The sequence below is a fragment of the Lemur catta genome, chromosome 18 (assembly GCF_020740605.2).
Source record: "Lemur catta isolate mLemCat1 chromosome 18, mLemCat1.pri, whole genome shotgun sequence".
In the NCBI taxonomy this organism is placed as follows: Eukaryota; Metazoa; Chordata; class Mammalia; order Primates; family Lemuridae; genus Lemur; species Lemur catta.
Genome location: NC_059145.1, coordinates 33,913,586 through 33,931,662, shown reverse-complemented (window position 1 = coordinate 33,931,662; position 18,077 = coordinate 33,913,586). Strand labels below are relative to the sequence as shown.

The following is an 18,077-nucleotide window of genomic DNA, read 5'->3' as shown; positions in this document are numbered from 1 at the left end:
CTGAGGTTTCAGGAAATCAAAGAGTCAATTTCTTACACACATTGCTGGCAAGAATGCTAGATCATGGGAATCACTCAAGAAAGTTGACCATCATTTTCTTAAACACTGAAGAGGTACCTAATCCCTAACTTGTTTCCAACTGGTAATATGAACTTACACTGCAAATCCACCACAGCCAAAGACAGACAACCAAGCAATCCATATTCACTCACTGCTGACAATTCACATGATTGTAAAACTTTACCTCTCAAGTTCCGCGATCTTCTTATCCTTGTCATTCTTTTCATTCTCCACCTCCTTGAGGATCTCCAGCAACCGGTCAACTTCCGCCTGGGCCTTGCCACACTCGTTGCGGTAGTAAGATGCCTCTTTATCAAGTTGTTTCATTCGGTCTGCGAACTCAGGGTTCATCCTGGAGTCATCTTCAATATTATGTGCCTTCAACATTACATTTTTAAAGAAGGTAGTTAAGACAACAATTTAGAACAATAGGTAGTGCAGTCACCAATGGCCCAGAAATTAACTTTGGAGAGAAAATAACCACCAAGAATTATGGGTATATTGTCAGTGCAAAGGCAAAATGGAAAAATCACACATTGCAGCTACATTAGAATAATGTTAAATTTAAATTATACTACAGTTTCATAGGGAAGTTTCTTTTCATTATTGATATTTTTGTTCCATTAAATATTGCTGCTACTTTTGGCTTCTCTTTCCACCAAAAAGAAGGGGATGGGTGGGTTTAGATGCTGTGATGACTTTATTCCAGGTCATTTGGCAAGCAGAACTAAGACAGTTCAACTCCTCACAGTTCAGGAGGGGACTCATACCAAATGCTTTCACTTCCAGTACAGAGAAACAGAAGCAATGCGATATTCAATTATTTTCCAAGAACCATCAAGGCCATACGTAAAGCCAGGTAACACAGAAGAGACTGGTTGACTGATCGACATTTCATCCCACTGAGAAATTTCAGCAGAAGATGTACTTTGAAAGGAAGACTTAGAAGGGAGGAAGGGCTTTCCAGCTAACAGTTATACCCATAAATTCTGGTTCTCTTGAATAAATTTAACCTAAACCAGGAGGAGGATGAGCTAATTCATGAACAAGCACACAGACAAGGATCTGCAAACACATGCATGGGTGGGTGGCAGCTTCACACACGAGAACAGACACAGGCAACAACACAGCAACAACACTGCAGAATAATTTGCAGCCAAAGTATTTGTGGTTTTGTGTGTGTGAGAGTGTGATATGGCTTTTTTTTTCCCAAAATAAACTTTTGGCTGAAATATTCCCAGACAGATAGAAATAACACTGCACTGTGATGTTTTGCCTACCCCTTGTTTCCCATTATTCCTAAATGACTTCTTCAAAGAGCAGGCAGGGAAAAAACAAGTAATTTAACAACAGTGCACATTCAACATAGAAAGTCCAGAGAAGTCATATATGTATGTATCTCTAAAATCCACATGTGAAATAATAAAACATTATCAATTTGTTAGGACTTAAGTTGTTCTGCTGTCTTGCTATGTAGAGCAGATGTTTACTATGTTTTTATGCACTTTTTTTAATTTCGGGGAAAAAAACAAGGCAAGCAAGCTAGAGCTACTGTGGGGTCAAATGAATCATGCATGCTTAGAAAAATTAATACTAATACTACTGTTAGAAGGTAGACAGTCTTTGCAATGATTTAGTAGAAAAAATTCAGAAATTAGTATAAATAAAATAGATTTTTCGCTTATGACAAAATAATCATTTTAAAAATAATATTTTTGCTTGTAACATATTATTTAAGCATGAGGATGAAGGGGAAAATTTGCTCTCATGTTCTTAAATCTAATATTTCCTTATTTAAGAAATAAACTCAACTATGCAAAAGCACTTGTGAAAAATATATGACAGTTCAACATACTATCAGGTATTGGTTTACTCCCTTTTACCAGTATTTCTCAGAAAACACTTATTTTTGCTTATTATGTACTCTGGGTTTCATTATAATAGATTATTGAGATTTTTCAGTGTAATTAAATTAATCTGAAGGAGAATCCTGAGCTAATATACTTTTAGGAGTTTATTCATCTAATAATTTTATTTTAAACTGAGGTAATTAATAAATTTCCTAATCTCCACTTTAAAAGTGGAGAGCAGATATCCTATTTTAAAAGAAAGTAACTACTCCATATACTTACTTCCATTTGTGATAATGAGAATTAACTCATTACTTTTTTGACAAAACACTGAAATGTACAGTTTTTAAATAGCTAAGAAAAAAGCTTCATGTTAACCTCTCTTCCAATTTTATACTATATTACTATTATTTTACAGTAGCTAAAAACCTTTTCATGACATTTATTGAACTTTCCAGACAATATCATTACAATCTTTAAAAAAGAATTAATGAATTATGTAATAAGCAGCTAGAAAGACTCAAAACAAATTAATAAATGTATTTGGATTGCTTGTTTCCGACTAGAGTTAAAATTCCTTTCCTTTGGTTTATAAAAGTTCACAAAGAACTTGCAGTTAGCTGCTGTGGTTTACATTAGTTATTTTTATTCTTACTATTATTATTGTCCTTATTTTTTTAGTGAGTACAGGATTACTAGTTATGAAACCTAGATTCTAAATCTAGCCCTTCATCTTACATCTATGGGCAGATGAATCAGCCTCTCTAGGAACAGCAAAACTTACAAAATGACAAAGGGAAGACATTATTCATTATTTGTGTTTTTATTAAGATGATTTTATATATGCATTGCTGAAATGGGGCTCATTATACAGCTAAGTTAATGGGTTTACTTAATTTTCACCAAGATACTACATACTTCCTTAAAAAAACCTCCCTGATAGGTTTACAGAGAAAGCACAATTGGCTAATGATAGGTATGTGTGCATATTTTCTATTTTAGTTCCTTAAAGAAAAGAGGATAATCTAAAGCCAGTTTTCAACACTGGGTGAAATTAGATGGGTTTGTAGTCAATTCACCCTAATATGTGAACGTGGTCAAAGGACTCATGGGATGTCTGGAGGTTAAGAAAGTCTAGGTAAAAGACATGCTTGGATCTAGACTGCACCACTGTTGGCCTTATGTGATGTGGAAATTAGGTCACATTATTAAAATTAAGACCACAGCCAAATTTACAGCTGGCCTGATATCTGTTAGATACTACTTGTGGGTGTTAATGGTCTTCCTTTTAATATAAATAGACAGGTTCAAGAATATCTGTGACTTAAATATCTCTATTTCTATATCTATTGATTTCCAGGCAAAAGAATTTATGTCAAACCCCCTTCAATCTTGGTACCAGAATTCTTGGAAAGGCTATTAAATAAAGGTATAAATACATATCATTTTTTAAAAATTTTAAGTCGATAGAAAGCTTTAAGAAAAAGTCATATAGAGATGGAAGAGTAACAGCTGCTTCTTGGATCATCACTAGGCCCCATGTAAGACAGTGAACAAGACAGTTTCACATGGTTGGGAAGGCTGCTGAGTCCCCAGCCCATCCCGGGTCTTGGAGGCAAACATCTCCATGGCATTTATGAAAGGTATTGTGGAGAACCAGCTCTATTCAGCATGAATCACAACTTTTCAGATGATGAGCTGAAATTTTTAACACGTAGGGCATAGAGTGTATTATACTCTGATCTGCAGACATGGGGGTGATACTAGACTAAATAAAATACAGGAGAAAATTGAGCTCATAAAGCCAATGTTTCCTTCAAAATGATAAGACCAGAGCTGCCTCAAAAAATGAGAGTGAAGGAAGGACTTTATTTGTATTTAGGCAATACTCTTGCCTTTTCAAATACAGCATGAGTTCTTTAGTCTGGACTGGCTGCTCCTGGTGGAGATCAAAAGTGGGTAACAGATTTGGGCCTAACATACTTTCAACACTGTAGAAAAAAATAATAGATTTATTTGAATAAATCATTATGACAATGAATTATTACCATGGCATTCTGACCCATTCAAGATGCAAACTGAAAATGCACAGTAATTCTCTGCCCTTAAGAATATGTTGGCTTGAAATTAGCTCACCACACTTCCTAGCAAGGGAAGTGCTTGCCTAGTCTAGTTTTTTCAGGCATATCAACTACATCCCCATCTTCATTACTTGGGAATCTAACTCTTAAAAATGAAGACTGATATGGATTTTCTTTTAATGGTTTCATAACTTATATGTCATTAATATAGCCAAGAACATGGTACCTTTCAAGGACATCCACCAATTATTAAAACCAAACGGATATCAACAGGCATTCTTTTCTTAATGAAGAGATTTAATTTTGCTAATTAAACAGGTCCATTGAAAAGCAAATCCAGCTATCTGGTTCTTTCTAAAAATATTATTTGAAATGTTTAGAGCAACTCTCAAGCCTCTTGTAGAATCGTAGAAAATTGGGAAAAGGACATTTCAGAAATGTCTGTATTACATATTAGATGAGTAAGTTTTGAGGGACTCCCAATTATGTTTCTTGTATTTCCATATGTAAGGAAATTTCCCCACAAATGGGAATAATCAAAGCAAAGTTTGGAGCTTCACTGATGTGGGCAACCCTGAGCATTTTGATGTGAACTGATTTTGAAAGGCTGGATCAAGCACAAAGAAGAGTCTGGTCATGACTTGGGATTAGCAGTACTTTACAATACCTAGTAGTTATTCTAATGAAAGAATTTAGAACTATTTCAGGAAAAAAGGCAAAATTTCAGATTAATACTTTATCTAAATCAAAGTCAAGAAGAAAATTTGGCTAAAGCCAAAGTAGAAGGGTTGAAAAGTATCAAAATCATACATCACAAGTTCATTCACACTTAATCTTAGAAAGGTTGGTCACTGATTATTTTCAATAAAATGCTAGTTCATCATTCCAGATGCCTAGAAGGGAAAGCAGTAAGTTTGGTCCAGAAACCTGCTGTGAAACAAGGCAGGGAATATTCAATTTTAATATTATATAACACTCTCCATTTGAAATGGGTCCTAACAATTTTAATAAAAAATCATTTCCCTCAAAATAAACAAATGCTTAATCATGACCAAAAGTACAAGCAGAAGGTTAACTAATGAATCTGACAACTTTTCTTTCCTGTTGCTTCTGGGTTTTAGCAATAATTTGCTAAATTTATGCACTATAAACATATGATCCTCGATTGCGGCACTTTGGTGGTTTAGTGTCTGCTGACAGCGCTTTGACATTCCTTTCATATCTTAACAGCAGAACAGCATATATAAACTATTTTAAATATTATATTTGATTTCAGTCTTCTAAAAGAAGTTCCCATCTTCTCTTAATTCTAAATTATGGACAAAATATTACTTCTTAAAACAAAGTTTTTAAGGGTGATTATGGAACTACATACAACATGTTAGATCATTTAAATTTCATTTTAAATATAATGAATATCAGACATAAAAGTTGAGCCTAAATAATACATCTGGAAACTGATAATGATGTATCTTGAGTTCGTACACTTTCTAGTTTCAAAGGAAATTATTCTTTCATAATGTAAGCTAACTATATTCACAACTTGCATATTAAAACAACTATACCAAAAAGAATTTTTTTTCATAGATGGAACAAATAAGATATGTATAAATAAATATAAACAAATATTCAAAATAATTTTTCTTATGTCACACACATGCAAAACAAAAGGAACCAATTGTAGGCTTAATAACTTTAAAGACTCCTTAAACAAAAATGTCATAATTAATACAATCCTTTTTAACTATGGAATTTCCTAAAATTAGCACTGTAGAGAACTAAGGTAATTATCGGGATGTCCTCAAACAAAACATGTAACTTTAAATGTTAAGTGCTATTTCAACTATTACTTCATTTTTTTAGACACCAAAATCCTGGATCAATGATAAGGTGTGTGTTTGTGTGTGTACATGTATTTGCACACGCTATATGTATGCCCTGAATTATATTTTAAATAGTTGCAATTTTCCACTGTCCTCGGGGATACTGGTCTAAGAGTGAATCAAATAATTTTCAGGAATAGGCTCACAAAACCTTATCAAAGAAACTGCTATATCCAAACAATGACTATGAAAGCATTTATAGTTCAGCCCTTCATGTTCCTGGGATTGCCCAGTCCTATAATGCCATAACAACATATAAATCAGGCAGTCCTCACTGAACACTAACAAGATTTTTTTTCTCCTCGGGAGTTGAAAGATGCTCATGGGTTTGTTTTGTTTTGTTTTTTGTAAATGCTTACATAAAATGTGAGCCCTGAAAAGGATGTGTTCAGAAGAGATGGGATTTCAAACCGATATCCACACCAAGTGAGGGGAAAACTCACATGTGTGGGAAACATCCGAGGAGGCTCACATGTGCTCTGGCCAGTAGTGAGGTTGCCCCCAGTGCCTCCAAATCATTCACCTGCCTTGTAGCATTGAGGGTATTCAACAAAAGCACTAAATTGAGGGACCAAGTGGTCTAAAGTTTTATTAAAAATTTCTAAGACTCCTGATACCATCTCTGGCCACAATAACACTAGGGCTACAGCAAAGAAGGTATTTGAGACTGATGAGAAAACCATAGTATTTGTTCAGAATTAAGAACTAAGAAAAAGAACCCAGCTGAAGATAGCCTGCACAGTATTTGCAATGACAAGACAAAACTCCTCCAGCAGTAGAGACTGGTAGTTAAGCTGCAAAAAAGTTATTATCATAAGAAATAATAAGAGTACGAAGGCAAAATTTTAGATTCCAAAGAAATGGCATCAGAGGATCACTTAGATGGAATGATTAAAGTAAAAGGACACAAAAAGTAAAAGGTTTATTTCTACTTTAGGGAAAAAAAAAAACCTTGCAGGAGCACTTCAAAGCTTAATCCTTATTTACTCTGATACAGTGTAGGACTGTCGGATATAGAACGGACTGTAAAATTATCTTATTTAACAAAAAAACAGCTATGTTATAATTCACCAAAAATTTGTAGAGTGGCCATATTCAAAATAAACATACAAGAATAACAGAAATTTCCTAGGTACCAATACCTGGTTAGAAAACAAAAGAAAAATATATCATTCACAATAGCAACCTAAAAATTACATATGTAGAAATGCTTAAAACTATCTTCAGAAAGAATATCACAGCCTATAATAGGAAAATGTCAAAACTTTACTGCAAAAAAACACTGAAATAAAGTAAATTTGTATCATGTTCATTATTGGGAAGCAACAATATTAGAAACACATCAATCATTCTAAAAATATTTCATAGGTTGAATATACTTCAAATTAAAATCCCCAACAACTGAGTTTTTTCATTGACAAGGTGATCCTGAAATTCATTTGGAATGACAGAAAATTAAAGCTAAAAACATCAAAACAAGACAAAATAAAAAGCAGAAAGAATTAAGGTGGAATTTGTATTACTAGATGTATAAAAATATTATAAAGCCACATTAATTAAAATTGACCCAAAAAAAACACATTGATAAAACTGAACAGACACTCAGAAACCAAGATATTCATCCATATCAGAATTTAGTATGCAATAAAATAGTATCAAGATCAGTGGATAAAGAGAGAATTATTTGATAAATAGTGCTACAATAATTAGTTGATAATTTAGAAAAATATAGGTAGAATCTTACCTTTCAACATGAATCAAAATAAAGATAAAGGGGTTAAACTAATTTAAAAAGTAACATTAAAAAATTTTAAATATAGGTAAGTGAAATCAGAGAATACTTCAAAGAATAAAGGCAATGAAGAAAGCCTAAAGAAAAACACAGGTCAAGAACTTCAAAATAATTCTCTCTATATATAAAAACTTTTAAGTTAAATAAAACTGCCACAAATCTGATTCTATATAAAGCATAAAATAACATATAAACCAATAAAAAAACAGTAAACTCAAAAGCAAGTGCTTAAATGACAATTTACAGAATAAAAAATACAAAGAAAATAAATGTATTTTTAAACCTCAACTTCACTAGTAATTAAAGAAAGTTAAAAAGGAAAAAGATTTCCACTTAAGCATTTTTTAAATTTATGTAAAATGACAATTCTTGATGTTGGCCAGAGTGTGGCAAAAAGGCCACCTTTAATCAGTACTGGAAGAAGTATGCTTAGGTGAAATTTCTCTGAAATGCAACATAGTAGGAACTACTGGGGTCTTTTAAAAATCACTGGCCCAGGAATTTATTCTATAAAAAACATGTGGAGAAATTAATATAGAAAGATGTTCTTTAGAGCATTATTTAGCTAGCAAAAAAATAAAATAACGGAAGAAATGACCAACATTAGAGGAACGAGTAAATAGACAAGAATAATATATAATCATTAGAATAGTATTTTGGTAGAAGAGCGAATTATATGGGAAAATTCTAATGATGTTAAGAAAATGGGACAAAAAACTGAATAAATACTTTGACACAGTTTGGTGAAAAGAAATAGAGTGCTAGATAAGAAAGAGAAAGAGAAAAAAGAACAAATGAGAGAGGGAAGGAAGGAAGGAATAAGAAAGAGAAAGGAGAGGAGAGAGGAAAGAAAGATGAAAAGAGAAGTAGAAAAGGAGAGAAAAGACCAGCAACAACAAGTAAGATGTCTGGGTGGGGAACCACACAAATAAATGTTCTAGTGATTATCTCTGTGCAGTGAAATGTCCTGTGATTTTTTTTTTTCCTATATCCTTCCATACTTTTGCAATTTCTTCATTGTGACCATATTTTATTTTTATAGCTAAGAAAAACATTGTCATTTTTTAAAAAGACTATTAAGGGTAGAAAATCCATCATGCTGCATCCCTATCAGTCCAAAAAGAACTGGGCCCTGAGAATATCTGCAGACCGGGGGGAGTTAAAATAATGAGAGTTTGGCTATATTCCCAGGATGCCAAACCAATGGGTTCGGTTAATTAACCTGGGGAGAAAAGTCAGTTAATGACTTTTGAATTGGTCACTGAAAAGACTGAAAAGTTTGCTTTTACATATTGGAGACCCATCACTGGGTGAAGTGAAGAAAACGTTCATGATGCCATGTCATCAATATTTCTGGAAATGGTCTAAAAGTTAATGGAGCTATTTCTTTGGTCCTACCTATCCTGACAGGGATAGTGATACTCCTATCACGGTCCGGGTACAATTTTGTGCTGCAGGAAAAAACGCCTTGTTCATTTGTCCTGCATACACTTAGGTATTCTTCCTACCTAGTAAGTATGAAACAATTTCAGAGGATTACTTTATACTTTTTTTAAACAATCTGAAGAAAACATTCATTTTTTTTTTCTCAAGGTGAGTTTTTGAGCTTGAAGATATTCCAATCCTACTTGTTTGTCTTTACCTCTCCAGCCTTGAGCCTGTTTATTAAGACTTCCATTCAAATACTAAGGGCAGAGAAACTTGGGTGGATTATTTTTTGGCTGCTCTGCTAAAACCCCTATTTGGAAAAAAAGGCTAACAAAGATGCTCCAACCCGGCTTTAGGAATTGTTTGTTAAAATAAAATTTGTTGCCATGAATGGAGGGTGGAGGTTGAATCTACATAAGTATGCAAGCATCCCACATATCAAGCTGTATATATGCTGGAGCAGAGGCTTAACAAATAAAAAGTTGTTGGCTGAATTGTTTGCTTTATCCATGCTATTCCTTCTTCCCATAGTGGGAATTAGAATGCACGATAGCACATCACATCTGCCAAATGATAAATTCTAGCCACCTTTATGAAATATTTTTCCCAGAAAGCCACTTGAGTTGATAAAACAAAACAGCCTTTCTTCTTTAGTAAGTTAAAGAAACAAACTGCTTCATATAAATGCACACATGTCATTAGGATAAAAAAAAAAATTTGTGGTGGCATCTGGACTGTTTTATAAATATTTTTACTAGTTACCTGTTTTTTGTACTGTTAAGCTATAATCAGAATTGTTACTATCTGTTATTAGGAGACTATATTATGGTTTGTCCTCAGCCAAATGGAATGTTTTTAACTCTTATAAAACCCACAATAATGTCAGGTATTTACCGATCTCAAAGAGCATAGCCCTATTTTTAAATCTAAACCTATTTTAACTTTTATCACTTGAATACTACATACACTGAATTGTTTGTTATTTTACCAATGCTATTATCCCTTCTGACATAGCTATGTTTGTGTTTGCAGGATCTGAGGAAGAATTCTATGAGCCTAGATCTTCAGCTGACTTCTGCTGTTCTATAGCCTTAGAGCTAAAGTTAAGAAGGAGGTACTATCAGAGCTAGCAATATTTCCTTGAGTTATTAATTTTTAAATTTCACATTCAAAAGAAATGGCAGTGGCCTCGGCACAGATCATTTCTTTTGACAGAACGGAAATGGAGGGAGACTCGTAAATATTTTCGAAACCTCCTTAGCATGGCACACTGTGACATGTGATCAGTGGATCCTCATGCTTTGATATGTTACAGCGGGAACTTTCAGAAGTGACTTACTGGGTTGTACATCTGATTGAACAACTGCTCAGCTTGCTACATTGCAAAGTTGGGAAGGCATTGAAGCACAGACAGGGAAAGAAGGAAAGATCCAGAAAAACAGCATTAGCTCAACAAATCCAGTGCATTCGCACAGACGAACTGGTCGTTAAAAAAGGAGAAATTTCAGTTTCTAAACATTCCACAGTGAAAGTGAGAAGCTCTAGGGAAATACAAATGTTGACTTTGGCTCCTAAAAAAGAATAGCTGGAATAAGAAATTTAAGGTTTGTGTTACTTTCCCTTTCTCAAGTTAAATAACCCATGAAATAAAGAAAGCTGTCCACTTTTGATGATACATGAAGTGCTGCTCTCCAGCAATGAATCAGAAGGAGTACTTTTGGCCAAGCCTGCAATTTATTACCTGAACTTCAAAGATGGTAATAATAAAAGATTAATTAAATCTTATCATTGAATTTATAGCTCTTCTTTTATATTAACACAAGCCTGAATTTTCTATTCAGTCTAACTTCAGAAAAATATGGATTAGCAAACAGCAGGTTAGCAATAGCAAAATATCAGTAAGCAAGACACTATTGGATTAACTTAAATGGGAGAAGAAAAACTTTAAATCAGCAGAAAGTTTGAAGGGAACCAAAATACAGTATTATCCATTGCCTATTACCAGTTTCTACTGTTAGTTCGGAATTAATAAAAAATATAAATTTCAAAAATATTCTATTATGTTCCAAGTGCTTTAGAATCTGTAATGCTCTCCTGTCTATTTTGTGCAGAAGATTTAAATGTTTGTGTATTTAAATGTACCAAATATTATTTTAAATTGCATTCCCAAGTTACATTTCTTAAATACCTACACCAGGAATTTGGGGATTGATGTCAAGGTGTAGAGGTGAAATATTGTAGAAACTGTTCCTTTGCTTTAAGCAAAGATACACTTTTTAAGAGAGAGCCTAGATTTCTTGTTCCTTCAACTTAGGAGACGTAAATGATGATTTTTATCATGCTTTAAAAAAACACCCTCCTCAAACATGATATGAATTGAAAAATTACTAAAGAGCATAAATCATGACATTTTGAATTGCTGTTGCTTCTCAATTGATTTCTGGTCACACAGGGTAAACTTACTTCTACATTTTGAACCTCAAATACCCTTTTGAAAGACAAAATAATCCCCACTTCAATAATAAAGTTCTCTTCAACCCCTGGGTATCTACTGAAGATTGATGAATGCACTTAATCATAAAGCACACTCATAATTAGCAATTATGCCTTATTTATTTGGCTAGTATCATTTTAACAGCCTCACTGATATCAGTAAGGACTTCCTCATACATGAACTATTGACTATTGTTTTTAAGAGGTGGGATGGAATGCATAAGAGATAGTTCCTTTTCTGCCTGTAACCATTTTTCATCACAAGGTATTTGAAAATGTCTCAAATTAACACAGTATAGTAAAGGGTTAAAAGTAACTGTGTGTGTGAATGTTCTCCACAAACTTTTATGTAAAAACTCACTTTGCCCATGTCAAGCATTGTCCATAAGACAAAAATAAATTTAAATCACCATTTGGATTTCAGTGTCAGTAGCAGGCAAGCTTTCTGTTCAACTAAACACTTCCACAACGTTGTGTAGATTTTATGACAAAAATACCTGGACACTCACAAATCTTGAGCAAAATTCCACTGGGAATTCATAGTGTATTTATGACATAATAAAACTATTATGTTTGCAGCTTTCATTTAGTAAACCTTTATATTTTATTCACAAGTCACATACCCTTTTATTTAAAAAGAGGCCCAGACACTCCTTAAGCTTTTATAGCTGCTTATTTTTCCATGAGTAAATGATGTGTTTATATGTATATTCCCATACTGTTGGCTTATATTTTCAAATATTTCATGTAGATCTCAATTCTTTTTAAGGTGATGGCCATTTGAGGTTTTTATGGAACTATTTATTAGCAGAAATTAAAGACTACTGAAAAATATTTTAAACTTTTGAGTTTAGTTAATGCCAGAGAGCCAAACATAATAAAACAGCATCTGCAGGTTAGGCATAAAAATATTTAAATTATCATTACCTTATTTAAACTCACTGTGCTATGCATTTAGGAGATAGCATAAGCAAAGATTATATGTATGCCTGGAAATAAATTATCTTTCCATAAATTAAATAGGTCCCTTACAGCAAGACAACTATGTTTGTTACTTTAATTCTGGTTACCTGGTAGACTGTTAAAATGCTGTCAGGAATAATGCTAAAATGTTTACAGGATTTGGTCTGTGAATTTCAGTACATGCTGTCTACCTAAGAGTCTAAGGAAACCACACACTCTAAGTGATCTCTTGGGCAAACCACAGCTATGCTGAAAGAAACTATATTGAATTGCACAGATGTTGATTTATTAACCTAGTCAAGTCATGTACGTGGAAACTGTAAGCACCAACATGTGAACCTCTTCCTTTTAATTACTAGAGGATTTCAAATTCCATAGATGACTTACACTAAAAAGGAGGGTGTCGCTCATGTAGCTGCAGAAATAATAAACGGGGTACCCTGATCTCCGTAACAGCTCATCAGAGTGAATGGAGGCATCTCTCCTGCCCAGGGGTCTACCTGAACTCCTCCTTATTCCAGGCCCAGCACACTGTAACTGAGGTGAGTCAGGACACATGACCACCATAAGGAGCCAATGAACTTCTCTCTTTTACAGAGGTATCCTGGAGCCTGCCTTATGATCACAATATTGTTTCATTAAATGAAAATTATCTTTCATAGGTTTATTTCTTGACATGTATGGGCATGTATAACATTGTAGAGCACATTTATATAAGTCATGAATGTGCATCAAACACCCAGGGCTTAAACTCCAGCCAAGTCAAACTCCATGTAAACACCCTCAAATGGGCAATTTTAAATTCTTTTATTTATTGTTCAAGATTTCTGCTTAACTAAATTGTTTGAAATAAGTGAGATGTTGAGTGGATTGGGAAACAGATTTTGTTATGTAGAGATTTTCTTGCTGTTTTGTTATTAAAGAATTTGACCTGTATATTTATCTTTTCCTGCATTAGTAAGTAGACTTTCTTAGTGTGAAATTTCTCATGACAATTTCCTAAAAGTCCTGTAAAATGAGCACAGTATAGTCACATTTTGGTTAAATATTGCATCATACAAATAGTACATTAAATTTTAAGATATCCAGAATAATTCCTCCACAGACATGTGATCCCCTCACATCCTTGACCATCATGTCATATATTTTCATAACTTTAGCTAATAAATCCCCATTCCAGTGTGCTACAAATTATATGTAGTTGAATTTCACTATCTGCTTTATTGATTGTTTATATTCTTATCATCTTTTTTAAATAAGTTTGTAAGTTGTTGAAGGGAAACAAAATGCTTAAACTCATAATGTTATGAGTTTCATGTGAACAATGAGTGCGGACGTACCGAACAACACAGGGAAAAAGTCAAAGGAACAATGCGTGACTGGAAATGCACTCCACAAAAATGTCCAGGTCAGAGAAAACATGTTAATGCCGCCATGTAAAGATCCTGCTTTCTTTGTCAAAGCTTTCTGTATACAACAAGCTTTCTTAGACATTAAGGCCATTTTTGGATATGCCAGGGATTTGACTATTTTCGTGAACTTCTAGAAATTTAATGATGCCAGGAAAACTTTCACAAAATTCTAATACAAAAATTTGACCTACTTTTGAAACTAGTAAAAGCTTATCAACATATAACAGGGCCCCTGGATTCTTTGGTTTGTTGCAAATATTTTTATTCATCTTTTTTGATAGTTGAGATTTGCCCAGAGAGTAACGGCTGGTTTTTATAATATTTTTCACTTCTGCCACTATTTTCATCTATTTTTCAAGCTTTCTTTAGACAGGAAACCTAAGATAATTTTTCTGGTTCACAGACAGATTTGACGCAGACTTCTTAGCAGTTAAGAGTGTTTAATTAATTCTTTTATCAGCAGACAGCAAAAGATAAGGGGTTTGTTTCCTTTAAAAAAATTTCTCTTCCTTTCCCATTGTATAGATTCATTTTAAAATGAGCATGTTTTTTCTTAGACTTCACTTACCTTTTTTAACTGTGCTTCCAATTTGCTACATTCCTCTTTCTTTTGTTCGATGGCTATTTCTAGAGATTTTAACTTGGAGTCCCTTTTCAGCCCTGCAGAGGCTAATGAAGATGCATGTTCTTTGAGGTCAATTAAACTAGACTGAAAGAGAAAGAATGCTAGTGAGTAAAACTGCAAGTTCTACTGGCAATGTCTTCAACTTGAACACATTGATTCTACACACAGCAATAAAGTGTGCAGGAGACAGAAAGGGTAAACACAGTCTTACTAAGGTAACAATAGTCAGCTCTGGCCAGGAAATTAAAGTTGGCCAGCTTACAGAACTGAGCGGGATCTAATTGCAGTAGAATCAAATGTGACCAAACGGTGTGGTCAGTAAATGCACGTTTCACGTCTCAAAACCAAGCTAACGATGTAAGTCCCGAGGTGGTCTTTACATGTCATAGCAAAACAGACACCCTGAACCTTCCATTCACATTTATTACTGTCAGGCCATGCAGATCCTGAGATGAATATGAAAGAAATTACTGACTTTAATGCTTCCTCCTCCCTACCCCTCCCCCAAAGGGTCAATCAAATAGAAAAAAAGCATCCTATTAAATTTTTATCAAATCCCATTTCTTTAACACACAAAAAAAATGACCAATGTCTATTCAAACATCTTCTGGAGAATCACACATGAAATTATTTTAAAATTTAGAGTAAAGGAAACTTTATGTTCCCATCCTCTGTTATCCAGACCCAACAGATATAATGAAATCTCCCCAACTCAGACATGGGGTTACCTAAATTGATTCAGTCACTGATCATGTCCAAAAACCAAACACTTTGCTGTGAAGTCTAAATTCCACAAACTACATAAATAAATACTTGCGGGTATCACTGAACATGACTTTACTACCTAGAACGACAATGTTTATCAACAAATACGAAATGGTTAGCAACACCTAACTGTGGGACTAAAATGGTCAGTTTTCCCCCAAAATCACTGCAGCACCTAGGAAGACACTAAACATAACGTGGTCTCTAGTAAATGAAGTTGCCTAATACTTTATGCTGGGCTGCTTCGTGGGCACTGGAATGACCTCACTGATGATGAAGGTCACCACCCCCAAGCAAGGTGCTCCTAACAACCTTCTGAGGAACAGGTTAGCCATTCTCATTTCTCAGGTCAAGAAACTGAGGTTCACATTAGCTGAGTGTCTTATCAAAGGTCCCTTACTTATTAAAGGCAGATACAGGTCTCAACCCTGCGTCTACAATTTGAATTACGATGCTCTTTACTATATCAGCTTCCACAGAAATAATAAAGGACCTTCTGATCCAGTCATTTTGTCATAGTGAAGACATATCATCAACTAAATTATAAGCTCCCTGCTGACAGCAACTATATGTTGTTCCTCTTTATAAATTTTTAAATGCCAGATGTGATGGCCAGTTTTAGTTAACGGGGCTAGGTTATAGTCCCCAGTTACTAGTCTAGGTGTTGTATGAAGGTATTTTGTAGACATCACTAACATCTACAATCAGTTGACTTGAAGGAGATTATCCTCAGTACTCGATGTTGGCCCGATCCTGTCAGTTGAAAGGCCTTAGGAGCAGAACTGAGGTTTCTCGGAGGAAGACAAAATTCCACCTACGGATTACAGCGTCAGCTTCTGTCTGGGAGTTTCCTTCCCGACGGCCTACCTGATGAATGTCAGACTTGCCTAGCCTCCGTAACTGTGTAAACCCGTTCCTTGCAATACATTTCTTAATCTGATTAAATTTTTTAACATGGTTCTGTTTTTTCTAGCAGAATCCTGACTGACACACCTAGCCCAGTGCCAAGCACATTATACAGGAACAATAAATGTTTCTTAAAATGCCTGTCTGAAATGCACACAACATTGGCACCGTTTACAAAGCTCTTTTCATTTAAATCTCGTGCTCCAGCGTCATCAAGGTATCTTTTACTTAGAAGTACATGCATTGGTTTTAAGGTGCCAACCCACAGATCTTGCAAGTCAGAACTAGCAGTGAAATAATAGGAAGAATACCTAAATTCTTTATTTTCATGTCAAAGAAATAATCTCTTCTCTGAAAAACTAGTGGGCTTAAATTTTAGGGAATATGGATTTTGCTTCTGGGCATCCTCAAAACTCCTCTTACTCATCAACTCTTTTCCTCCTGCATCTGGATTGCTAATTTAGACAGGACTTTAATTTGTATGGAATTATCAATATCCAAAGAGCAAGGTAATACTGTGGACCTAGCAAACAGACCACTGGGCAGTGGTACAATCTGGCAGGGTGGAAGGGCCTGTAACAGTCCTAAAAGAAATGGACATTTCCTGCAGACAAAAATCAGTGTGAAGGAGCCATTGCAGACAATGACACGTATCTCAGAGTTGTAGAGATTGAATAAAATAATGTATACTACTGCTTCTCCTAGTTCTCCACCGAAGTATCCCCAAGAAAACTGATAGGGTTATAGGTATCCCTTGGAGTACGGGGGGTATAGCCCAAAGCATCCTCTCCATAACCCCCAAGCAAAAAATCTGTTTAAAGTATATTGTTTTGCATTAAAACTGCAGGTGACTTTTATATTCTGTATTCATGTTTGCTATAGTATAAAAATGTTTTCAGTTATTTACTATAATGTAAAAATAATATTCCAGGAAAGCAGCCACATGTAACCTATACCTTGTGTCCAACATGGCATCACATCTCCTAACCTGAGGGTACTGGGAGACCCTTTGAGAAACAAAGATGAATGTAAAGCATCCAACACAAGGATTAGCATATGACAGACCCTCAATAAAGTAGAGCTATTATGATTATTATTATCAATGCTGTTGTCATGTCAAGCAAAGGATCATGAGACTTTGAAAAACTACAGAATCTTCTAAGCCAAGCCAACGTGGTAAGACATAAACGTTTCAAGGAGCTACACTGTATATGGTCAGCAGAGCAGAGAAGACATGCATAGGGCATCACTGATGAATGAAGTTACAGGAAATAGTTCCCTTGGAATTCAGGCAGCTTTACAAAAGAAAGGTTCCCACATTCCCAAGCCTTCACACAATCGCTCCAACTGAGTCTCTAGTCTCTTGCAGCTGCGATGAATATTGGTTTATGAGGACTATCAATGTGGTTCATTTGTTTTTCCAGACTCACCTCTTTCTCAGTCAGTTCAGCTTGTAAAGCATTGACCTTCTCTTTCAGGTCTTTGTTCTCTTTTCGGAAGGATTCTATCTCTTCTAGTCTTTCCCGATCATCTCTCTCTCGCTGTTCTTTCAAGCGCTCTATTATTCTCTCCTGTGAAGCAACAGTCAAAAAAGAAGAGGTGAGAACTCATCAGTGTGCATGCCAAAGCACACTGCAAAAGAAAATATGAGGCAACACATCTACGAAATGCTCTACAGGAATCAACAAACACAAGAAACTCAAAATCGGGTTTGTGGAGAAAGGCTAAGCATAACAGCATTGGGGAAAGACAGCAGAGACAGCTTTTGACTTGTTAATAAAAGTTAGCATCACAGGGTTGCAAGGGATCTTAATGCTTA

At 34.8% G+C, this 18,077-nt stretch overlaps 1 protein-coding gene across 1 annotated transcript in view; it reads right to left on the bottom strand.

Moving 5' to 3' along the window:
• Positions 1-240: 240 nt before the first annotated feature.
• The window catches only part of ERC2 (ELKS/RAB6-interacting/CAST family member 2), a 421,277-nt gene continuing 403,440 nt past the window's right edge, over positions 241-18,077 (bottom strand). The window contains exons 9-12 of the mRNA XM_045530462.1: positions 17,689-17,829; positions 14,531-14,671; positions 10,434-10,469; positions 241-438 (exon numbers count right to left, since the gene is read on the bottom strand). Coding sequence (XP_045386418.1) covers positions 241-438; positions 10,434-10,469; positions 14,531-14,671; positions 17,689-17,829 — 516 coding nt within the window. The remainder of the gene's footprint in view (positions 439-10,433; positions 10,470-14,530; positions 14,672-17,688; positions 17,830-18,077) is intronic.